Source organism: Benincasa hispida, chromosome 9 (assembly GCF_009727055.1).
Source record: "Benincasa hispida cultivar B227 chromosome 9, ASM972705v1, whole genome shotgun sequence".
Lineage (NCBI taxonomy): Eukaryota > Viridiplantae > Streptophyta > Magnoliopsida > Cucurbitales > Cucurbitaceae > Benincasa > Benincasa hispida.
The window spans coordinates 3,044,277-3,070,170 of NC_052357.1; the positions used below are offsets into that span (position 1 = coordinate 3,044,277).

Here is a 25,894-nt window from a genome sequence, read left to right on the forward strand (position 1 = left end):
GATAAAAGTTAAAATGTTGGGAAAATAAAAGCCTGCCAATTAAGAAAAATGTCTTGGATTGAGAAACCATCAAAATCTTTGTTCAAAGAGCACCAAGCCGACACATTCCTTTTAGCTGAATCAAAGCGAAACTCCCAATTTTTCCCAGCATCATGGAAAATTCTCTAATTTCTTTCGAACCAAATATCAGAAAGTATAGCCTTGACCATGTTGATCCAAAGGAGCCGAGGCTTTTTTGGTAGAAAGGGACTCGAGAGAAGATAGTTTAAATTGTCTCTGAAACTATCACCAAAAACTCCTACAAAATTAAACATCTGAAAGAAAGACCACCAACACTTTTCTACAAATGTGCATGAGAAAAAGAGGTGTTGTAAGTCTTCACTAGCCGAATAACATAGAGGACAAACAGAGGGTAGTAAGGTGACTGAATGAAGCTTTCTTCGCAGAACCGTAGAGCAATTCAATAGGCCAAACAGCATAATCCATATCTAAATGTTCACTCTCTTTGGGCTTTAAGATTTCCAAAGAGCTTTGAAAAGGTAGATCTCCATAGGTGGCTTGGAAGAGAGGTGGGCTGAGAGGGACTTGACTGTGAAAAAACCGAAGGCTTCCAAGGACCAATGACGACTGTCCAGGTTAGAAGATACTACCTTTTCTCATAAAGCAAGCAGCAGTGCTTGAAAGTGAGCCATCTCCTCTTCCTTTACCAGCCTTCGAAAGGTGATGGACCAAGAGTTTAAAGAATGATTCCAATGTTCAGCTATGGAACCCCTTGGTAATAAGGAGATCCTAAACAGAGATGGAAAATGAGAAGACAATGGAGAAGGGAAGAGTCAAGGATCTGACCAAAAGCTGACTCTATTCCCCTCTCCAACAGTAAAGGGAGCTAAATTTTCAACCTTGGACCAGCTTTTTGAAATGTTTATCCATGGACTTCTCAAACTATTCCCATACTTCCCGGATGTGTGTCAATCAAAAGGCCCTTTGCCGTGAATGCTAGAAATGATCCTTCTCTAGTAGGAATTCTCCTCCATCATGTACCGCCAGCCCCATTTGGCAAGCAAAGCCATGTTCTTAGCTTTGAGTCCTCCCAAACCAAGACCTCCATTTAATGTAGATTGAGAGACTAAACTCCATTTAGCCAGGTGATTAATTTTGCTTCCTTTATAGCCTTCCCAAAAGAAGTTTCGGATTAATCTTTCTAGGGAGCAAACCACTGAGTCCGGCATTGAGAAGATAGACATATAGTATATTGGGAGGTTTGATAAAACTGAAGAACAAAGCGTTGCCCTGCCCCCTTTTGAGAGATTAAATCGTTTCCATTTACCTAGCTTCTGATGGACCTTTTCAGCCACAGGCTGCCAAAAGGAGCATTGCTTAGGATAACCTCCAAGGGGTAAACCAAGATAAGAAATGGGGAGGGCTTCGGCCCTACAATTAAGAAGACCAGCCATAGTTGATAGATCACTTTCCGCTATATTAATTCCACTGAGGGCTGACTTTTCCCAGTTAACCTTTTGACCAGAACACCATTCAAAAGACTGATTGCTTCCTTTAGCTTTAGAAGCATTTCGTTTTCATATTTGCAAAAAATGAGGGTATCATCCGTGAACTGAATCAATGGAACATGGATCCTCTCCTTACCAACCACAAAGCCCTCATATACTCCATTAACATACAGCTTTTCAATGATAAAGCTGAGTACTTCACTTAATAAGATGAAGAGGAAAGGTGACAAGGGATCTCCTTGTCTAATACCTCTTGAAGCAAGAATACGACCTCGGGGTCTACCATTGATGATGATTGAGAATTTAGGGTTTTTAATGCAGCCCAAAATCCATGAGATTCATCGGGAGTCGAAATTTTTTGCAATTAAAATCTTCTCTAAAAATGACCAATCCACCCGGTCGAAGGCCTTTTCCATATCGAGCTTTAATATCCATCCCTTTTTCTTTTTTGCTCTGTAATCTTCCACCACTTCATTAGCAATCAATGCGGCATCAAGAATTTGTCTTCCTTCAATGAAAGCATTCTAAGATGGGCCGGTAATAGACTTCATTACTTTCTTCAATCTTTCTGCGAGAACCTTTGCCACTACTTTGTAAGTTGGGGTAGTAAGGCTGATTGGTCTGATGGAGACTGCATCTTCTTTTTTTTGGATAAGGCAAATGAAGTTTTCTCTTACACACGCGTTCAATTTGCCACTAGAGTGAAAGTCTTCGAAGAGCTTAGTAAAATTATCCTTGACTAAAGGCCAAAAACTTAAGAGAAACTTTGAAGTAAAGCCATCTGGACCAAGGGTTTTATTTTTTTCCAAAAGATTTGATGGCCAAAACAATTTCTGCTTCCATGAAACATGTAGTGAGCATAGCATTCTGGACTTGTGAGACTTGGGGCCAATCTAAAGGGGCTGGTAAATACCTAACACCTGGGAATTTAGAGTAGAGAGAATCATAAAAGTTTAGGATAATTCCTTCAACTTCCTTGGATGAGTTTGTAGGCATTCCTTGGTCATTAAGAAGCTCAATAATCTGATTCTTCTTTTTCCTTGCTGCCAAAAACCGATGAAAGAAACTAGAGTTTTCATCTCCCAATTTCAACCAATTCAACTTACATTTCTGTATTAGATCCCCTTCTTTCAGCAGATATATTCTTAGCAATTCTGTTTTTAGCTTGGATATGTTGGTTGCTAACACTGAGTCCCCACCCAAAGAGTCAATCTGAGCTTCCTTTTCAGCTATTTCCTTTGACAGGGCCATTTCATCTCTGTTTTGTGCTTTTCGGTATTCAGCTAACCAGGTTTTTAGTGCTTCTTTGACCAGCCTTAAGTTTGCATTGATGACATAGCCTAGCCATCCCTTTATGTTGCTGTTTTTCCATGATTTCTCAATGGAAGAGACACACTCTTTGTTGAGTAACCAGCTGTTACAAAATCTGAATGGATATGGGCCCCAATTAATAGTTCTTGCACTTAGGAGCAAAGGGAAATGATCAGAAAGAAGTCGTACCTAGCGGTTCACCTTTGAATTAGTAAACAATTCGTCCCATTCCTTGTTAATAAAAAATCTATCCAGCAGGGATTTAGAGTTGGAATTTTCTCCCCTAGACCAAGTAAATTTCCCATTTGATAAAGGAATCTCTAGCAAGTTGGCTGAATCAATGAAATCATTAAAAAGCTTCATGCCTTTGGTATATCTTCCAGCTGGTGATATTTCATGACTCCAACGGGTTAGGTTAAAATCCCCTCCTAAGCACCAAGCATCAGGGCAGTTCCCTGCAATGGCTGAGAGCTCTGGCATACATACTTTCTCTCCCTATAATCAACCGGTCCATAAACATTGGTAACCCAGCAGACTTTCTTGCATAAGGTACGACATTTGATTGTCAGGGAATATCCCCCTTTAAGGGATTCTACAACTTCAATTTTGCTGCTATCCCACATTGTTAATAAACCACCAGATTTTCCAAAAGAATCCACTGATTCCCAACCAATTTCCTTAGAACTCCAAATAGATTTGATGAAGGCAGCATCTAAACTCTCCTTCTTTGACTCCTGAATAAGTACTACACCTGGATGTAAGCTTTTGAGCAGCCTTCTAAGTGCAATTCTCTTATTTAGGTCTTTAAGACCCCTTGTATTCCATGAAAGAATCTTCATTAACTGGAAAGTGGGAGGAGGCTGTCAGGGAAGAGGATTTTCAGGCCAAAATGAATCCGCAATCCTTAACTATTGAGGATAGGTGCTCTGGAATTTCTGGAGGCTGAACTGAGGTGGAGCAAGGGGTGCAATGCTCCAAAGATATATCCTTTTCTTCAATAGAGAATAAAGCCTAGAGGTCTAATCCAAGGGCAGAGTCTTGGAGCCTTTCATCTTGTTTCGAAACAGGGCAAAAATCCAATTCAGCACTGCTTACACTAAAAGGTGAGTCAAATTCCCGAATTTCTAAACTTCTTGGCTTTAGAGGGGTGCAGGGTAATCCCCTAATGAAAGTGTTGCTTGACTCTGGAATTTTGAAACTGGAGTGATTGAAATGCAGAGTTTAAAGGCTGGGGAAGGTTTTATTTAAATATGAAGAGGGGAGTTGGATTTTGGTGCAACATACCTCTAGCAAGTTATGGTTGCTTTCACTCTGCACTAAAATCGAAGGGTCGGAAGCTACATTTGTTGTTGATAAGGGCCTGTTATGAAGTCCTGTCCATTTATTTTTGAAGGAGGTTTTTCTCCGAGTAAAGACATTGGAGAAGTGGGCCCGAATGTTTGATTGGTTTTGCACTAGAGAATGGCAGCCTGGGGGACTTCCAGCATGGCTGGTAATAATATCGGAGGCTGAATTAAAAACATTGCTGACCTGTCCTTTTTTAGACTTTTCAGATACCCCTGATTTATTGGGGGATAAAAGAACGGAGTCATTTAAAGTTTTGCCCTAGCCTTCCTGCTGCTTTTCTGACGTGTTGAAAACAATTTGGGGGGAAGATGGATCGGCTGAAGGGCTGGTAAGGAGTTGTGACTTTTCCCCTTCTTCCACTTTATTAGATGAATTGCTGGAGACAAACTTATTTAATACTTGAACGGCTGGAATCTTCTCTCTCATCATTAAAGACAATTCTTCATTTTCATTTGTGACGTTTCCTCTTCCTTTCCAACCATCATCTGGTGACCTTTCCCCTTCATCTGCTCTGTTTGGCCGGAAAAAACTCTCCGGATTGGCACTCAACTGTTGAACATGAACATTTTCCATTGGAGTATTGGGGTTCCTCGAGTAGCTTGGAACCGACTGGTAGGAAGCTAAAAAGGACCAATCTGAATGTAGAGCCAGGGAATCAACCCCTTCATCCTTCAAAACTTGATTTAAACGTAATATATCTAAAGGATTTGAGAATTCATCAATAAAAACTTCGTCGGAGTTCATAACAGGGGGTTCTGAGCACTATATATCCCCAAAATTTAAGTAAATACTACCAAGGTTTACATGTTTAACTTCTATAGTCGCTGGGATGAAACCACATCAATTCTTTTTAACTCTGATTTTGGCTTCTTGACAATTAATGAGATTGAGGGTCTCAGCAGCTATACATTACAGACCACCAAAGTAGACACCAATGGCTTCAAAAATACTTCTGCACCAAAAATCTAGGGGAAGATTTTTTATGCTCAACCAGCCCCCAAAGCCTTTTATGACTGTTGGCCTTCCATGCTTTTTCGAATTCCATTTTTCAAAACGAAAGTGAAAAGGACCAAATTGTTGCCACTGTCCAATAGACTCAATCAATTCACCAAGGTCTCCTTGTTCAATTCTAATTACAGCCATATCTGCGTGTAGGGGATTTAAAAAGACTTTGGAGTTGAAGGAGCCTCTCAACACACTTGCTATTTCCTTCCATTCATCATGTACAAAAAGCCTTGCAACTAACCATAGATTATGGAAGTCTTCTTGGAGGACATCAGATTCCTTTTTAACCCAAAAGCAGGGCTTACTCTATTTCTTCTTGCTTGGGGCAGGGGACTGGAGATGCAATCTGAAGGATGTTTGAGTAGAATGATCTGGTAGTGAATCGATGGAGGACTTTTTACCTTTCACTACATTTGAGAAACTTTTTATTGAAGATGCTTGAAGGTTATCTGATATGCTTCCAGAAGATGAAAGGTCTGAAATAGAGTGACTCACCATTTCCTTGAACTCATGCCATCTTGTCACACCATCGTCGAAAGGGATATGGACATTTGTTCTGCCTCCTGAGGAAGGCCAGATTGCGCATTCAATGAACCATTGCTTCTTGCTTTGAAACTTAGCTAGCCAGATGAAGCCCTGATCCACCCTTTCCTTAAGAAGGAAAAATTAGAAGGTTGGCCCATTCAAAAGTCTCCCTAAGCTAACATCCAACCATCGTGCAGCTTCGGAAGAGAGAGGATTTTTTACCACACTTCAAGTCTTCCAGCCAGAAACCATTCTTTTCCTTCCACATACAAAAATAATGATCTGAAATACGACAGCCTTTTAATTCCATGGTGTTGCAAAAACAGGGGTGATTGGGTCGAATGCAGAAGAGAGGTTTAGCTAAAACGGAGGTGAAGGGTTCTAAAGGCAGAGTAGGGGATAAGAGGGGAAGAAAGGAGGAGGTACCGGCCGGAGTGGAAGGGACTGGGGTTAGGAAGGGGTAATCGGGAAGGGAGGGTGATCATCGGAGGGCTTGAGGATGGAGGAGAGAGGAGAGAGCATTTTTCGAATTTAAGCCCCTGACTTAAAGTTCTAGATCCGCCACAAGACGAAAAGAATTCTGAAAGACTAGTATTGCAAATATTGAGAGTAACACATATGAAGTTCAAGAACCCAGTCGAAGTTGTGAAACTGTGCAAGAAACAAATGAAACAGAAAATTTAGAAGATTCAAGACTCGAGTGTGAAGGACGTGGGCAGCAAAGAAGAAAAATCAACTGAAGAAGAAAACCCAAACTCAAAGTTGCACAACTTAGGTATTGGCGAAATCATGAGCAAGAAACAAGATGAGATGGGAGTGATCAAATGAGATTGAAAAATAGAGCCAACTCAACCAACTTCAAATGGTCAGTTTATGTGGTTTTTCAATTGGAATCGGTTTTATAACATGCAAAACCAACTTGTCAGTAGGTCGGCAAGCCAAAAAAGGCTCATACCAACTGACTTATTTATTAAAAAAGATCAAATAAAATAAAAAACACTATTGTTGTCTCGTCTGTATTGTCATGTTGCACTTGTGCAAAGACCATCGATATAGTAGGATTAGGGTAAATTAAGGTATTACGGTCAAATCCTTAATAGGTTAGGTTGAGATTAGTTTCCATGATTGATTAGAATTAGTATTAACTTCCTTAGTTTATTAGGATTAGGATTAATTTTTTTATTAATTAGGATTAGAATTAGTATGCTTTTCAATTCTCTATAAACAGAGAGTTAGTCTTTTGTATTGGCAACTTTTGATTCATAATAAAGATTACTTTGGATTCTTGGAGAGAGTTCTCCTTTTATCTCCTTAGGCTACATCAATTTGGTATCAGAGCAGCCATTTGGACCAATGTTGACCACCGCTGATGGAAGACCAGAAAACTCTTGGCGAAGACGATCGCAAGAGAGAGCTTCGTGAGCTGTGCTCATTGTTGAACAGTCCACATCTATATAAGGGAACCCTTTAAATTCTAGAAAAGAAAGAAGATACCAAAATTTTTTTCTCAAGATTTTGCAAGAATGGACTATTACAGATCAATAAATATAGCAGTTGGTATAGGCAAGAAAGTCAAATTTACTCCCAAAAGCAGTGTTGGAATTCTAACTCAAGTGATTCAAAAGATGAATTTTAACATAATAATTTCGCACGTGCTCAATTTTCTCAAAGACCCTATCATTATCGACATTGAAAATTTGATTATAGAGATTCTAGCAATTCTAATGAAGATTCTAATGCAGTTTGGAACAAAATAAGAAGGCGACATTATCAACAAAGAGCCTGACGATTCAATCAAACCAGTTTCTCAAGAAATCGACGTAATTATTATGACCAACATCAGAATGTGAAAGATGATTCAAAAAATGATTCAGAGTGTGGAAGAAATTATTATGACCAATATCAGTGAACACTCATAAATCATCCCAACACCAATACAAAGGTCGAAACATTTTCAAGAAAACATAAATATTCAAATAAGAACATCCATGAGGAAAATTTTCAAAAGGGAAAGGATGAAATTTGGGGTCTTTTGAGAAAAATTCAAGAAAGGTTGGAAATCACTCGAAGCTATGAATTTGCACAAGAAAAACCCAATGAATCACAGTTGAAGCTCGCGGGTGAAATTCAAGCAAGCCAAATTGGAAGGGAAGACCAATTGCACGAAGAAGAAGATGAAAAGACGAGCAATGAAGGAGGAGAAGAAGAGGTAAATGAAACAGATTCAAGTGAAAACAAAGATGAACTTTGATCGAAAACAAAAGTGAATCAAACCTATTTTTAAATAAAGTTACGAATCAAGGTGGGAGAAGAATCAATTGAAAAAACCTTTTGTGCTATTGCGTGTAACATGGAGGATGAAGACATGTTCGTAAGGAAAAGTTGTGCGATTATTTTCAACCCATTACTTCCTCGACCCGAACCAAAGATTTTAAGATTCCCAAATGAATTCACCAATGTTACAAAGGAAGAAATAAAACAAAGAAACGTGTGTTGTTGCATGCAAAGACAAAGAAATTGAAAACGAAGAAATCAGAGCCTCTAATCTCACTAGTGTGATGAGTCTTTTTGGCCAAACTCCACGTAACTTGATCTGTAACCAATTCCCTTCATTTTGGCCCCATAGTCCACACAATCTGACCCAACTTTGGCTATCTTTATTTTTTTCCTTAATCCATCTAAGCCCAAATGCAAACCTACCAAGCACAAACTTTTTACAGAATTAAAACTCATTTGCAACGTTGTTCGGCTAGATAGTTTTTCCCTCAAGCCACACTATTATCTGCATTCAATCGACTTGGAAGATGAATTTATTTTACATTTTCCAACGTATTTTAAGGATGCTTATTTTATTTTATTTTATTTTTTGTACTCTTCATTTACTTTTTAAAACTCGAGGACCATTTTTTTTTTTTTTTAGGGATAGATTGATGAAGTAGGATTAGGGTAAATTAGGGTATTATGGTTAAATCTTTAAATGATTAGGATTGAGATGAGTTTCCATGATTGATTAGAATTAGGATTAGTTTCCTTAGTTTATTAGGATTACGATTAGTTTCTTTGACTAATTGGAATTAGAATTAATTTGCTTTCCAATTCTTGCTAAATAGAGAGTTAGTCTTCGTGTATTGGCAACTTTTGATTCATAATAAGGACTACTTTGGATTCTTGGAGAGAATTCTCCTTTTATCTCTTTAGGCTACATCACCATCTGCTTTTCTTTTTCTTTTTTTTGAAAATGAAACAAGCCTCTTTATTAGAAAAATAAAATAAGACTAATGCTCAAGGTACAAGAGAATTATACAAAAAGTATAAAAACAAAACAAAACAAAAAGGATCAGGAGGCACACCTGGGCATCTCAACTAGGTTGACACCCCTTTAGCGCCCTCATCATGTCCATACAGGAATACCAAGGCCAAAGATATAAGAGAAAAGCGATACAAAGAAAATCCAAAGCTAAAACCTAACCAAAACTCCTAAAGAGCTGGGGAGATGAAAGCTTGCCAATTCAAACATAAATCTTGTAAAGAGAAGTCTTCAAAAGAACTACTTAAGGAACACCATGCTGAAACATTTCTTCGCGCTGAGTCATAATGATCCATCCAACTTGTTTCTTTATCATGGAAAATTCTTTGATTTCTTTCAAACCATAAATCTGCGAGAAGAGCCTTATTAACCATATTGATCCAAATTAACCTTGGTCGCTTCTTAAGAGAAGGATCCAATAAAAGATGTTGTACATTACTTCTAAAATTGTCTCTGAACACCCCAACGAAGTTAAAGTTGGAGAAAAAATCCCACCAACAGCTTACTGAATATGGGCAATTGAAAAAGAGATGTTGCAAGTCCTCCCCTGCCTTTTTACATAAAGGACAAATAGAAGGCGACAAACAAGCCAAGTGGAGTTTTCTTTGCATGACTAAGGAGCAGTTTAGAAGCCCAAAAAGCATTATCCAGATCTAAATGTTAACTCTCCTCGGACTTTTAGTCTTCCATAGAGCTTTGGAAAGACTTTTATCCATATGGGGACGAAGGGGAGAGGTGAGTGGTGAGAGATTTAATTGTGAAAATACTGAAGCTTCCAAAGACCACAATCTTGAATCAAGGCTGTCCGAAACTGTCTTGCCTGAAAAAAGCAATAACAAGGCCTAAAAATGTAGTATTTCCTCATCTTTAAGCAAGCGACGAAAAACAATGGACCAAGAGTTCAACGAATGATCCCAATGAGAAGCTATGGAGCCCTTTGGCAACAAAGTGATCCTATACAAGCTTGGATAAAGAGTAGACAAGAGCTCTCCCCTTCGTAAACGAAAGGCCAAGAGGTAGAATCCACACAACCCATCTGCTTTTCTTTTTCTACAAAGGTCCCATCCATTTTTTCATTTTTCTTTGCAAAGGTCCCATGAACTTTTCCCTTCCCAAGATAACTTTATTAGAAAAATTAATTTTTTTTTCTCCCAACTCTCTACAAGTGATTCATTCTTCCCTTTTCGTCTCTCTTTATTCCTCCCCATCCTCTCTTCTCCCACTTATTCTCCCTTCTCTCTTTTCTCTTCCGTCCTCCCGCTAGCCACCGATCACTAGCACTGCATCCTCCATTTTTTCTTCTCCAGCTTTTATCTCTTCTCTTTCCCCTTTGTTTTTTTCTTTTCTTCTCCATTTACTTTCCAATCCCAACCTCTTGTTCCTTTCTTCCTTTCTCTCTTCTTTTTTCCTCTCTTCTCCCTTTGATTTTTTCTTCTCTTCTTCCCCATTTTTTTGTTTACTTCACCAAAGACAAAACCAACCAACTGACCAATCACGACATCACCAACCTCCAAAAAATCAATGACCATCAACAGAGCAAAACCGGCATGTGGCCAGCATCGGTTTGAGCCCAAAACCAACACTGACCAACCAATGATCATCCCTAAGGTGGGATGATTGCACCTAAAACCCTATTTGCAGTCCTTGGCGAAGTTGAAAAATAAGAAGTTGTGATCCAAGGTGAATGTGTTGTTTGCTTATGAAGAAGAAGAAGATGAGAAGGAAGAATATGTAACCGTTTTATACCCAATACCCCTGACTAAACTTCTTTTGGTATTTTTCAACCCGCAGTCTACACATTCCAACCCAACTCCCTTCATCTTGGCCCCATAACTCGTGCAACCCGACCCAACTTTGGCTCTCTTAATTTTTTTTCCTTGATCCAAACAAGCCGTATAACAAACCAATCAAGTCCATTCTTTTTACACAATTAACTTAACTCATTTTCAACTTTGGACAGATGAGAGCTACTTTTGTTCAAGTCAACAATTCTCTTCAAGGCACACTATTATTTGTGTTCAATTCGCTTGCAAGATGAATTTATTTTACGTTTTACAGCATATTTTGACGTCGAGAATGATTTTTTTTTATAATATTCACTTTCTTTTTAAAACTCAAGGATGAGTTTTGTTTGGCAGGGATAGAATGATGTCCTAAGATTAGGGTAAATTAGGGTATCTTGGTCAAATCCTTAATTGATTAGGATTATGATTGGTTTCCTTGATTGATTAGGATTGGGATTAGTTTCCTTGGTCTATTGGGATTAAGATTAGTTTCTTTGATTAATTAGGATTAGGATTAGTTTGCTTTCCAATTCTCGATATACAATAGAATTGTCTTTCTTATTGACAACTTTTGATTGATAAGAAAGACTTTGATTGTATACTTGGAGAATTCTCTCCTTTTGTCCTTTAAGCTACATCATGCCAGGTTGATCAGACCATTCTCAGTTAAAGAATCCAATCTTACATTCATGTTTATTTGGAGGATACCAAGAAGGGATGACATTCATTTCTAAAAATGCTAGAAAGTTTCCAAATGAAATACATATACATGTCATGGCAAATGTCCACTCTTCTGGCAACAAATTTCATCGGACAACAGAAATAGAAGCATAATGCATTTCCATCCAAGCTTTAAAGCTCTAGTTATGCAGACATGGTGAAGAATATTGGGAAAAATCATTACTTTGTTATGAACCCGATAAAACAAACCACGGCATAAGAGACCAAGAGAAGTCAATATGCTCATTCCCTTGTTTCACCACCCGAAAATCACAATGTGCTCCAGTTTTGGGTTAGAAAAAGCAATGATGTATTCAAGGAAGATTTTAACAATTTATGAGTTTTATCAAGATTATTTGTGTTTAATGAATGGAAGGATATAGCTAAATTCCTAGAAGAGCTTTTCAAGTGAGGGTTAGTCTTAATCCCCTATTTGCAAACAAAGCTTTAATCAAAGTTAACCAAGGAAAGATTGAAGACTTGATTGCAACTCCAAAGAAATGGTTTGATTATGGATAATATCATTTGCTATTTGAAAAATGGAACACGTTTAAGCATGGTAGGCCAATGGTCATGAAAGGATTTAGGGGATCGATTTTGATAAAATAATAATAATAAATAAATAAATAAAAAGTCTTCCTCTGGATTATTGGAGTAGACATACATTTGAAGCCATTAGGGCTCACTTCGGAGGACTTGAGAGTATCACAATTGAAATGTTAAATCTTCTTAATTGTTCAAAAGCTAAAATACAAGTTAAGAAGAATTTGTGTGGTTTTACGCTGGTAACTATAGAAATCAAAGAAGAAAAAGAGGCAGCATCTTTTTTAACTTTGGAGATATTGAAACTTCATAGGCTCCTAATAATGTACAAGATGATTTATTTATCAAAGACTTCACCAACCCAGTTGATTTAGTTCGTTTGAATCAAGTTGCTCAAGATGAAGGATTGGATTGTAATTTTCTAAAGCCGAATTGGGTCTTCCTTACTCAGAACAATCCGAGCTATTCAAGAAATCCGTTTGAGACCAGTACTAAGAAACTCCCTCAAACATCGAAGGCCCCTTCGGAAGACAGGAATCCTTCATTGAAAAAGTCTGAATCTTCTCCGGCCGAAGATATGCTTTCCAACTATTCAAAAATGGCAAACCAGACTGGTGTGAACACAGCAGCGGAAGACGAGAGGCGGCACAATTGAGGAAAGAGAAAAAAACCGGTGATCGATAAAGTCTGAGGTAGAGCTGCGAAGATCGACGAAATCTGAGGTTGAAGGCGAAGGGTCAGGGAGAAAGTTTTGGAAAAGGTTTTTGATTGCGTGGATTGGGCTTTTCTTGAGAAAGTCCTAAATGGAAAAGGATTTGATCCTCTTTGGATAACATGGATAATGGGTTGTGCTAAGAACCCAAAATTCTCAATCTTCATAAATGAAAGGCCAAGAGGTAGAATCCACGCCACTAGAGGTATCCGGCAAGGTGACCCACTATCGCCATTCCTTTTCCTACTAGTTAGTGAAATGTTGAATGCTTTTATTGCTAGACTCCATGAAAAGGGGAAGTTCAAGGGCTCCCTAGTGGGAAAAGATAAAATTCATATCTCACTCCTTCAATTTGTCGATGTTACGTTGATTTTTTGCAGATATGAAGATGAGATGCTAGAAAACCTAAGGAATACGATTGAATTGTTTGAATGGTGTTCGGGTCAAAGAGTAAATTGGGAAAAATCAGCCATTTGTGGAATTAATATAGAAGACAGCAAGGTGCACGCTACTACCTCTTTACTTAAGTGCCAAGTTAATCATTTGCCTATCATGTACCTCGGTTTACCCCTGGGGGGTTACCCAAAAAAGGTCTCCTTTTGGCAGCCGATCATTGATAAAGTCTAGAATAAACTTGATAAATAGAGGAGGTATAACTTATCTCGTGGTGGAAGAGTCACTCTTTGTAAATCCATTTTGTCTAATCTCCCCACCTACTATATGTTCACATTCTTAATGCCAGAAAAAGTGATTTCTATTATTGAACGGAAAATGAGAAGCTTCTTTTGGGAGGGGCACAATAGAGGAAAGATGAATCACTTGGTCAAATGGAAGATGGTCATAAAGGCACAGGAGGATGGAAATCTTGGCATTGGAGGCCTTAGAATTAGAAACTTAGCCTTAATGGCCAAATGGAGAAAGCACGGTGGAAAATTAAAAGCCCTCAGTGAGTTAACATCTTCGTGTGGATAATGATGTTTGGAGAGTTGAACTGCTCCTCTGTGATGCAAAAGAAGCTGCTCAACCATTGTCTATCTCCACAAATTTGCGCTCGGTGTATGGCAGATCCAGAGAACCTGCAACATCTTTTTTTTGTTTGTTTGCTGCTGTGCAAAACAATGTTGGTTGAGATTGTTCTCGATTTTTAACTTGGAATTGTTATGGTTCGATGCGGTGAATTCGTTGCTGGCCAATCTTTGGTTTGGAAGGAATCAACAGGTCTTCCATGACAACCGGATGACTTGGTTTGAGCATCTTGAGACAGCCCAGCTTAACGCCTCATTCTAGTGCACACTATCCAAACATTTTGCACATTTCTCAATTCAAGAATTGTGCTTAAACTAGCAAGCCTTCATTTCTCTAGCTTCTTAGAAGTACATTGTATCACAGTCTTAAGTAGTATTTTTGGATGTTTTATGTGCTGCTGGTAGATTAAGTTTTGTGGTTTTGTTCGTTTGTCATTAGTTTATTCTGTTGGTTGTATTTGTTTGTTCTTTAGGATGATTTGGACATGATGAGGGTGCTAAGGAGGTGTCAACCTAGTTGAGATGCTCGATTGCACCTCCTGATCCTTAGTTTTTGTTGCTCATTGTTTCCTTACTATATATTGAACTTTGTCTCATTTCATTATTTTAATGAAGAGACTGTTTCCTTTTTCATAAATAAATAAACTAGGTCGCCTTCTTCAAACTTGACTTCTCTTTTAGATTTATCTTTAGCTTCCTTATACAACAAGATGGTCTTTTCCAAGTGTTCATGGACTTCTTTATCGAGTTTTTGTATTCTGTCAACCATGTTTTCAGCTTCAATACTAATGTCCACAGAAGAAGGTAAGTTGGCAAGATCAAATGTAAGTCTTGGAGTTGTAGTGTACGCTATTTCAAAAGGGCATCTTCTTGTTGACCCTTCATGTTGTTAAAGGCAAACTCTACTTAAGCAGGGGACAAATCTCACTGTTTTGATTTTGTGCCACTTAAACAACATATAAGATTTGTCAATGTTCGGTTGGTGACTTCTGTTTGCCCATCAGTTTGAGGATGTATAGTACTAAATTTCAGCATAGTGTCAAACTTCTTCCATAGGATGCACCAAAAGTGGCTAAGGAATTTCATGTCTTGATATGACACAACAGACTTAGGCACTCCATGAAGTCGAATAATCTCTCTAAAGAAGAGATTAGCTATGTAGACTGCATCATTTGTGTTCTTGCAAGCAAGCAAATGAACCATTTTGCTAAAGCGATCCACAACTACTATTACTATATAACCCCATTGGGTTTTGGGCAGACCAAGTACAGAGCCAGCTGATAAGTCTTCCCAAATGGTTGTGGGGACAGTAGTGGTGTGTATAAGCTGGCATTTGTAGAAGTACCTTTGGCTCTGACATGTAGCACATCTTCGGACAAAATTATTGGTTTCCTTTTGGATTTGTGGCCAATAGAATCGGTTTGATACTATTTCGAATGTCTTATCTTGACCAAAGTGTCTAGCCAAGCCTCCTGAGTGTTCATCTTTAGAAGAGCTTCTCAAAGAGAAATGTGAGGAATACATAGTTGGTTTCCTCTAAATAGGAAACCATCCATAATGTGGAAGTCTTCGGCATTCAAAAAATGGGTACATTTGTACCATATGTCTTCAAAGTCTTTGTCATTCTCATATAACTCCAGGAGGTGGGAAAATGCAGTCCGTTCTATAGTTAAAGTAGTGAGAATTAGGCTCTTCCTACTTAAGACATCAACAACTTTGTTCTCTTTGCCCGATTGATGTTTTATCACAAAGTCGAAGCTTTGAATAAATGAAATCCATCATGCGTGCATCCTGCTTATGTTCTTTTGAGCTTGCAAGAATTTCAAGGAGAAGTGATCAATTAATAGGAGAAATTACTTGGAAAGGAGATAGTGCTCCCACTATTTGAGTGCTCTAACTAGAGCGTATAGCTCTTGTTGATAAGTGCTCCATGTTTGCCTTGATGTGCTTAGCTTTTCACTAAAAAATTCAATCGATTGTCCTTGTTGGGATAACACAACTCCAATACCTAAGCTGCAAGCATCAACTGCTACTTCAAATGGTAATGAAAGTCTGGTAGTTTCAATATTAGGCTGGTGCTCAGTTTTTTCTTAATATCTTCGAAGCTGTCTTGTTGTTTCAGCCCCCATAAGAAGTTTCCTTTCTTCAAGCAATCAGTGATGGGTGCTGGATGAACTTTCTATAGAATAATGCCAAGCCAAGGAAAGTTTGTACTTCTTTGATTGTTGATGGGATTGTCCTTTGAGTGATTGCTTCGATCTTCTTTGGATCAACCTTGACTTGGTTTTGGCTAATAAGCCAAGAAATGATATTTCCTTTACAAGAAGAAATAAGCACTTCTTGGAGTTGATATACAGTTCAGCTTCTTTGAGAGCTCAGAATAAGCTATAGAGGTGCTGCGAGTGATCTTCTATGTTCCGGCCATACACCAAAATATCATCAAAATATACTATGAAAAATTTGTTATGGAAATGATGAAGTACTTGATTCATGAGCCTCATAAAGGTGCTAGGAGCCTTTGATAACCAGAATGGCAATACAAACCACTCGAATAACCCTTCATTGGTCTTGAAGGCCATTTTCCACTCATCTTCTGGCCTAATCCATATTTGATATTATCCACTCTTCAAGTCCACCTTTGAAAAGATTAGGGCCCCTCCAAGTTGATCAAGTAAGTCACTTATTCGGGTATTGGAAAGCGATATCTTATTGTGATTTGATTGATGGCTCTACTATCCACACACAACCTCCAACTCCCATCCTTCTTGGTACATGGGCTCAAGCTTGGTTGAATATGTCCTTTTTTAAGTAATTCTTCTATATGTTGATGGAGGACCTCATACTCCCTAAGGATCATCCTATAGTAAGATAAGTTTGATAATGTGGCTCCCGAAATTAGGTCAATGTGGTGTTGGATGTTTCGCAGAGGGGGCACCCCTTCAGGTTCTTCCCTAAGTTGAAGGAATTCATCAAACAGGCTTTGTATTTCCAAAGGGACTTCAGCTTCTTGTGCTTCTTTGGACTTTTCAACAGTCCTAAGATATCGGCTTCCCTCTCGTTCATCAAGGTTTTGCCACCGATTGTAATAAACAAGTGGTTGTTGTCTTTCTTCTTCATTTTTACTCCCCCATCATTAACATGGGAGTAATACAATCTTCTTATCCATTCATTGGAATTCGTCTGTATTTTCACTCCTTTTGTGTAAGGCTCGAGTGTCGAATGGCCAAGGTCTCCCTAGTAGGACATGGCATATATCCATGTCTAGAACATCACACACAATTTGATATTTGTATCCACTCCCAATTGAGAGGGGAATCGTACAAATTTCATTGACTTGAACTTCTTCACCCAACCAATCTTGTATGCACTTCAGTGAGGCTCCACCTTAAGGTTCAATGCCACTACAAGCTTCTTAGACACGAAGTTCTCACTACTTCCACTATCGACGATGACACTGTATACCTTGTCGTTGATGGTGCATCTTGTCTTGACAAGACAATGCCTCTGTGGATTAGATTCTCCCTTTGGTGTGATCAAATTTTTTTTGGAGAACGCATGAGACTATCTACATCATCTGGCTCAATCATTTTGGCTTCTTCTTCACTAATTTCAATGTTCTCAGATGAGATTTCATCTTCTTCTTCCATGTAGGCTACTGTCCTACGTTGTGAGCATGCATTGGATAGGTGGCAAGCTTGGCCACACCGAAAGCATTTCCCTAAAGAAGGCCGGTTGTGGGGGTTTTGAGATTTTTCTTGTAGTCTATACCTCTGTTTTCTTCTCTTCCAAATTTTCTTAGGTTTCCTTTTCTTTTTCTCGTGTTGTAGGAGGTTGGTTTATTTGCTCGTGGTTCTTACCAATAGCTTAGGTTCTCTTATTGGTGGTTGCATCCCATGAGGCTTTTCTTGAAGTATTCTTGGAGCGCATCTCATTCAATTGTTCCACAGATTCAGCAAAAAAAATCACATCAGCAAGTAAATGAAATGGTTGAAGTTTCATCTTTTCTTTGAGATCCATTCTAAGGCCACCAATGAATCTAGCAATCAAGTGTCGTTCGTTTTCTGCCAAGTTGGTTCTCGCTCCCAGCCGATGGAACTTCTCTACATAGTTTGCCACTGTCCTCGGCCTTTGTCTACAATTTTGGTATAGATTATATAACGTTTGCTCATAATTCGGAGGTAGAAATCTCCCTTTCCGTAGTTGTTCCATCTTCTCTCGAATAGGCCTCTTCCCCTACCTATGCCAATTAACCTCCATTTTAGCTCACCACGCAGACGCCTCTCCCTTCAACTTAGAGGGCTACTAACTGCACCTTCTTGTGGTCCGGGGTGTTTACGTAATCAAAGAAGTTCTCCGTATTCTTGATCAAATCAAGAAATGTCTCAATATCACGCCTCCCATTGTAAGCCGGTAAGTCAATCTTCATTTTGTAATTGTATATTTCACCTTTGGTTTCATATCTTCCTTCTTGCACTCTTCTTGGAGCATAAAACTCTTCTTCTTGATCATCTTCACTCGACGAATCCCAATCTTGATCTTCTTGGTGCCTTGCTTGAATAATCAAATGTCTTCTTGGATTTCCTTGGATCTGCCTATGCTGATTTCTCCCTCCTCTTGGTTGTCCGCCGCTACTTCTTCCCCTTCCTTCCCATTCTAGCACGAATAGTTAAGCATTCTCCCAATTTTGAGGTGCTGTTGCCAACATCTCTACCCTTCGAGTAAGGGTTTCCATGCTTTCTTGAAGACTTATTAACGTTTCTTGAATTCTCCCCAATGGGTTCTCAACGGACAACAAGCGTCGTGTTGTAGTTCTTGGAGAAAGGGCAAGGATTCTTCCACCTCTTGTTCTTGCTCACAGTTGTCTCCACCGAATCTTCCGACCATCAATCCCCGAATCTTGGAGTGCTCTGATACCAATGTGTACAACCAAAAGACTAGTTTGAATGAAAATGATTCTCTTCCTCTAAATGAGGGGAGATGCTTTATTTATAGGTGGAATGATTACAAGCTTGTAGAATAACAAATTAACTACCCATTTTAACTCACTCACTCTTAGCTCACTTATAATTGCTCTCGGTATACACCAATTCTCCAATGTGATGCTTTTTGAGTAAGCCTCATGCACGGCTGAAGGTGACTTTTCAACTACTTTTTCGAACATATTCACGGAGAATCCTTCATCTAACATAGTTTCTTAAATTTAGATAATATCCAAATTATTTGAGAAGTCATTTGCCGTAAAGCTGATTTTGTTGGGTAGAAAGTTGCTTTGGTCAGCCAACAGATCCCTGCCTTCAAAGTGTATCAAAAACTTCCCCAAATTTAAGTCCTCAATAGACAGGGATGCTGGAATGAAGCCACATAAATTATTTTGAACTTCAATAATTCCTTGGGACGATCCAACAAACTTAAAGTTAGAGAAGAAATTTCCACCAGTCCATCCAAATGATCACCAATAGCTTCAAAAACTGAATTTTTCCAAAACGGCAAAGGCAAGTTCTTAATGGAAATCCAGCCCCCATTGCATTTTTTTTAACTGGAAACGAGCCTCTTCATTAATAAAATGAAATGAGATTAATGCTCAAAATACAAGAGAATTATACAAAGAACAAAAAGGCCTAACAATTAAAACCAAGGCTAAAACACAGCCCATACAAAAGAATAACAAGAACAAACGGTTCACATAAACCTAGACAAGACAAAACAGAACAAACAATTACAGAAAATACTCAAAACTAGATTAAATAGAAGAGATCTGATGCTTCCTTTGCGGTTTGAAACAGCAACAAAGTCAACAACCAAAATAGAACAATCAACAATCCTCTGTGAAGGATCAAGAGTAAATTTTGCTCTAGCTATATAGCATCCCCAAAGTACCAACTTCACACTACGACTTCTTTTTCAGCAACATACCCAAAATAAGCTAAGTCTTCAAACAAACAGATTCAATAATGCTTGTCAACCAGTACAGTCATCCAAAAATTAATCCACATTCTTCAACTATGGACTTCAGATGTGAAGGGATTTCAGAGTAATGCAAAGGAGAAAGACATGAAGTACCCGCCATTTTTAAATTCAAATTTTCTTCCTCGTGAAACATGGTGTTGAAATCAATTCCCAAATTATCGTATTGCAATGGTGTTTCTTGATCGAATTTATCCTCAAAGCAAACTGTTTCCTTGCTGCTTACACTAAATGGAGTCACTAGCATAAACATAACTTCTTTTTTGGCACGAAGACAAGGGGAGCAAGGGGTACCTCTCAGAAATTGAGCCTCTAAAGAAGATTTAAAAGCGGCGTACTTAAATTTCTGGGTTGAAGCTAAAGATAGGAACCGACTTCTTGGCAGGTGCTGGCAGTTGTGCATGCACACAACAGGCATCTAAAAGGTTCGGGTGATACTCTGAAACAATTGATTTAAGGTTAGATCTCCTTTTTCTTGAGAAATGTTTGGGATATGGTTTCAAAAGTCTCGAAAACTTGTGATATTTAGGAAATGTCTTTTGAAGACTTGAAGACTTGTTTTTGCCAAAAATTCTTTTACTGCCAACTTGACTTTTAGCAAGGTGAGCAACTTTCGAGAAGTGTGTCAAAGGTTTCACTGTTACAGCTGAATTTGAGCTATTATCCAAGGAAGATGGGGGAGACAAAACGCCTGAGGACATTGGACCAATATGCTACTGAGAACCTTTCGAAGGAATGCCAAAAGTCTGAGATAAAGGCTTGTTGCTAATCAAATCGGTGGACCCTGTATCAGATATTCTCTTGCCTCCACTCTTATGTCTATTTGAAATCCCTTTTTTCTGTTCACACCTGTTTGGGGATTCGAATTTACCCGAGCTGGATCTGACTTGGAAACGGAACTATCAATGTGGGGATGTTTTTTGCCGGGACCGCCAATGAAGGAAGGATGGTTTTCAGTGAAGTCTTCGACAAAGGAGGGTCCTCCAAAGCAAGGGCTGCGAATGGGTTCCTAAAAGACTCCAGCACACTCTGAGGTGAAACGAGGAAAACTCATTCTAGCTTTAGTAAGTTAATTTCAACTTCATCATCTTATGCAACCTGATTCGATGAGCTAAGTCAATTGGATTAGTAAAATTCATAACGTATAGGTCTCCATGAACAGATAAAAGGGGTGTCAATTAACTCAAAATCACTGAAGTTTAAAAAAATATTGCCCTGTTTCTCATCTTTAATCTTGATCGTTGATGACGTAAATCCACAAAGATTCTTTCTGACTTGAATTGTTGCTTCTGAACAGTTGAGGAGGTTGAGAGTTTCTATCGCTATATTTTCCAAACCTCCAAAATACACTCCAATAGCTTCAAATGTATTTCTACTCCAATAATCTAAAGGAAGATTCTTTATCGATAACCAACCCCATAGCATTTCATAACTTCTGGCAGAATATGATTCATTTTTTAGTGTTCTAGCTTGAGATGAAATTTGCCATACTCAAACCATTTACCATTCGAGAAATCCGGATCGATCTCCTTGTTAATCTTGATCCAGGCCTTATTTGCTAAATATGGATTAAATGAGATGGAAGCTTGAAAGAAGTAATCGATGCTGGATTTAATTTCACTCTAGGAATAAAACTCCATTAATTTTGTCACCATGAGGATGGAATTAAGATCCATATTTAACATATTATTTTCCTTTTTGACCGAAACAGAGGAGGAAATGGATTGTACCTTTTTTTTTTCAAGCTTTCTTTTTTTTTTTCTTTTGACAAGAGAATTTCATTGATGTATGAAATTACAAAAAGAGGGGGAAAGAAGCACCGGACCAAAGGAGTTACAAAAGACATCTCCAATTGGTCAAAAGAGAATAAAAAATATATGAATTGAATTGTTTAGACAATTTACACCAAGAGATAGCAATGTTAAGTACATGGTCAAAGAAAATGTCGAAGTGTTGGGCTTTGTCATTGAAAAAACGGTTGTTCTGTTCTAACTAAACCGACCACAAAAAGGCCCTGACGAGTTGCTTCCAAAGGAGGCCTTTTCTGCCCTTGAAAGGATGATTTTCAATAATGAGGGAGAGAAAATGAGTAACATCCACTGGAAAGACCACACACCAATTGAAATCATGAAGCACGTGGTTCCGAAAATTCTTGGAAAAAGGGCAGAATATGAAGAGGCGACTTTCAATTTCAGTGTCTTTCATACAAAGAGAACACCAGTTGGGTGAAATCGCCAGAGGGGAGACGGCACTGAAGTTTGTTATGCGTGAGGACAGCCTTATGAGCAAGTTCCCAAAGAAAAATTTTGATTTTTTTGGGATATTGGTCGGTCCATCATGTAGACTAGTGTTGTTTTCATATCTGTAAGTAATCCAAGATTTTGTTGTGAAGGTCCCAGATGACTCAAGCTTCCAAAACCATTTGTCATTGGAATGGAGGGGCTGATAAGAAGTGAGCAAATGTGGGAGAACGGCCCATTCATCAGTTTCCAAATCATTAAGATGTCTACAGAGATGGAGGTTCCACCCACCCTCTAGCGTGTTCCATAGCTCGGTGACCATGGCTTCCTTGGCAAGGGTCAGTGCAAATAAATTGGGGAAAGACTCTATTATGATTGAATTTTCTTCAAGCTTTCTGGTCTAACTTGATTGAATTTTCCAAATTATGGATGAACAACTTCTGCATAGGAACTTGGAAAGACTCTTTTTCCATTTTCCCAGCCAGTCTTCATTGTTGTCTTGAGGAATCAGCATATGAAACTTAATACTTTCCTTGAGCATTAAAAAGAAGGAATGCCATCCTTGTTTATTCCTCCCAGTTGGAATGTGAGGAAGGCCAAAAGGTATTCCACGAACCGACCTTCCTTAGATCGAAATTTGGCAAGTCGAGAGATACCACGATTGGTTCTGGTTTTTTCTGAGAAGAAGTCTGGAGTCTGGACCTTAATCATGGTGTCTAAACTTTCCACAAACCAATCCATCATCTGAGACGAAATCGAAACAATTTGACTTCTTTCCCAATCTTTATCGAAAATCCTGAGTCTTCGAACCAAACACAAAAGTGTTGATTGTTAATATTGCAGCTTTTGATTTCCATGGTTGATAACACGAACTTGATAAATATGAGAAGAGACAATGATGTTGTTGAAGTGTATGGTTGCTGATCAGGATAGAGGGAGAGTCGCTGGAGCTATAATTGGAAGAGGAGAAGGTGTGGAGAGAGGAGAGAGGAGAGAGGGGAGAGCATACTTACCTATGGCCCATTCTGCAGCTTTTTGGGATGATTTCCTTTTCCTAATGGACTTTTTAAAAGACCTGGGACATTTAGACAAGGATGGAGCTGTCTTGAGTTTGGGGTTTTGGATTTCCCTTTCCACGACTACTTGTCCAAGACTTATTCCTCGTCTGCAAGCCCACCACACAAACCAGCAACTTTGATTTTTCTAAGGAAAGGGGGGACATCTAGAACCATCACCCATTCACCGTAAATTTTTTCTCGTGTCCCTCTGTCAACAATTATAGATTCTGACTATTAACCACATAAGCAGTCTGAGACCCCTGTTTTCCTTCACTAACAACCACTTTAACCTCCTTACTACTTCCACACAAGCCTACTGCCAAATTATCACAAAAAGGCCTAGAAACGAAATCAACTCTGCTTTCTTTGCCAACAAATATTTTACATTAAACCATCCCACCCTACTGTTGAACTTCTCCACAATGACTGTCAAAGAACATTCAAAGGAAAACCCAAACTCTTGATCAATCGGGGATTTAATCAATGGAAACATATGGAGGACCTTCGATTTCCCTTGCCACCTTGCCACTTGTGCAAAGGATGTTTTTATGTCCAAATGATTCAAAGAGTTTCCTTGAGTCGGAACAAAGCTTGACAGTTTAGGTAAAAGCTCAAAAAACGCTTTCAACAAACATGCCAACCCCTCCTCCCTTACCCACTAGGATAAACATCTAGATTCGCTTCCCTCTCAATGTTTTCATAGTAACCAAACTAAGCCTTTCTTTGGCATTTGCTAGAACTTTGAAAAAAAAATAACCAAGGTCTCCAATATTCTTCTCCTCCAAACAAAAACCGATCGAATTTTCCAACTTAGAGGTCGAGACCAAGCAATCCTAAAGCCAAGCCAGTGTGCCTAACTCTATCCCAAATATTACCCTATGTAAACCCCCATTCTTTCTTTCTTTTTTCTTTTTTTTTAATAAATGACATAAAGTTTCATTGAAAAGATGAAAAAAGAGACTATTGCTCCAAGGATATAAACTCCAAAAGGAATAAAATGCAAAAAGCAGAAAAATATAAAGACTCTACAAACCGTAACAAATGACATACTTAAAAGCTTAACAAATAACTAATACATTAAATCAAACAAGGGTATGAACGTTGAACCCCCATTCTCTTCAAAAACAACCTTCCTTGCTCCTGTTCTACTAATAGAAAAAGGCTTTTGATCGGTATGCACCTTTTTCATCTCCCCCTTAACATGAATGGAATAAATAATGAACTCAACTATGTATAGGCCACAAGAGCTAAATTTGAATATTTCTCTATGAAACACTTCAATGTGCTTAAAACACCAGGTGAAGTACATGCAAGTAGATAATTATGAAAATTGCATATCCAAGAAAAGTAATGGAATACAAGCACATACGTGTTCTTGTAGAAATCAGTAAGGTGACAAGTTTTTAATCCTCTATCTTACCATCATGGTCGAACACAACCTGTACAACATTGAGAATATATACATGAATCTTGCTAATCCATCCATAGTTAAGAGAATAATTATGAGAGGCACAAGCTAAACACCAAACCACATAAAGGCCTGGTTAATGATTAGTTATGCTCAGAAATAGAAGATGAGTGCTTAAAGATGGATGAAGGATTCTACATACACTTGCCTGCCTAATTATCAACGAAACAAATGAATCATCACTCACTTATTAGTCTAACTAACATATTATAGGGATATACCCTTTTGATCCCTATTGTTAGAGTTTAATATCCAGTTTTCTCTAGGTTTCAAAATCTTACGGTTTTGCCATTTAGGTTTCAATAACGCTCCATTTTGGAACCTGATGTTGATTGTTTGTTAGTTTCCTTGATAAAAAGATGCCATGGCTTTTGTATGTATTTTCTTACAATAATCAGCTATTTTATAATTTAATTTTGTTGATGCGACCAAAAATTATTTACAAATATTCTCTTCAATCCCTGTCACCTCCCTTATTTCTCCCTCCCCACCAACCATGCCCATCCTCTCTCATTTTTAGCCCAAAAAAGGGCTAGATAATTTGAAGTAAAAACCAAAAGGAAGGACTAATGAAACCCAAAGTTTTTTAAAACTATGAAACAAATGAACACCAAACTCAAAAGTCAAATCTCAAAGACCAAATAAATTTTGGTAAATGTTTGCAATAACATAATTAAAGAGGGTGTTTGAGGGAAAAAGAACGCTACCGCCACATGAGAAGGCATAAACTCCAGAACATCAACAATCTGCAAGAGAATAAATAATAACGACAAAGCACATTAACCACTAAACTAAACAGAAAACTTTAACTTTTACTTGCAGAAAAATCACAGATGCTGATGTAGGCCTTCTGCTCTTGGTTTATTCTTGGGCTTCTTGTTCTTTCTTAAGGTGTTTCTTGTAAATCTCTGAGTTATTTCTTGTTTAAGTTGGTCATTTCTCTATTTCTTCTCTTGTATTTTTTCTGCTTTGTTCCTGTTTTGTTTTAGTTAGTAATTTCAGTTAGTTGGTTGTTGCCAGAGAGCCTTGTTCTATTCCCCTAGGTTGCTGCCTCCGCCTATATATATGACTGTGAGTTGTTTTTTTAATAAGAAATGAACCACTTCATTAAGATAATGAAAGATGTTACAAGAGATTGAGAGGAAACAAACGCAAGAAAATAAAAGAAAGGATCAGCAAATGCACCAGGACATCTCAACTAGGTTGACACCTCCGTAGCACTCTAATCATATCCGAAGTAAAGCAAAAATTATAATAACGGAATAAAAAGCTGACTAATCCGTGCCTGTTGCAAAGGCTTACACCAAAATGAAAGTTGAAAATTAAGCCGAAGCCAAAAACTAAAGAGCTAAAAGATCAAGAAAGGGGAAAAATGAA

The 25,894-nt window shown here is 38.3% G+C and overlaps 1 protein-coding gene across 6 annotated transcripts in view; it reads right to left on the minus strand.

Annotated features, from left to right (window-relative positions):
• The window catches only part of LOC120087089 (DNA polymerase I), a 95,699-nt gene that overhangs the window by 50,972 nt on the left and 18,833 nt on the right, over positions 1-25,894 (minus strand). For 4 of the 6 annotated variants that reach the window (XM_039043968.1, XM_039043967.1, XM_039043964.1 and 1 more), the window contains exons 4-5: positions 25,225-25,263; positions 24,470-24,488 (exon numbers count right to left, since the gene is read on the minus strand). In XM_039043968.1, the coding sequence (XP_038899896.1) occupies positions 24,470-24,488; positions 25,225-25,263 (58 nt within the window). The remainder of the gene's footprint in view (positions 1-24,469; positions 24,489-25,224; positions 25,264-25,894) is intronic. The other 2 variants (XM_039043969.1, XM_039043966.1) reach the window with 1 other exon arrangement.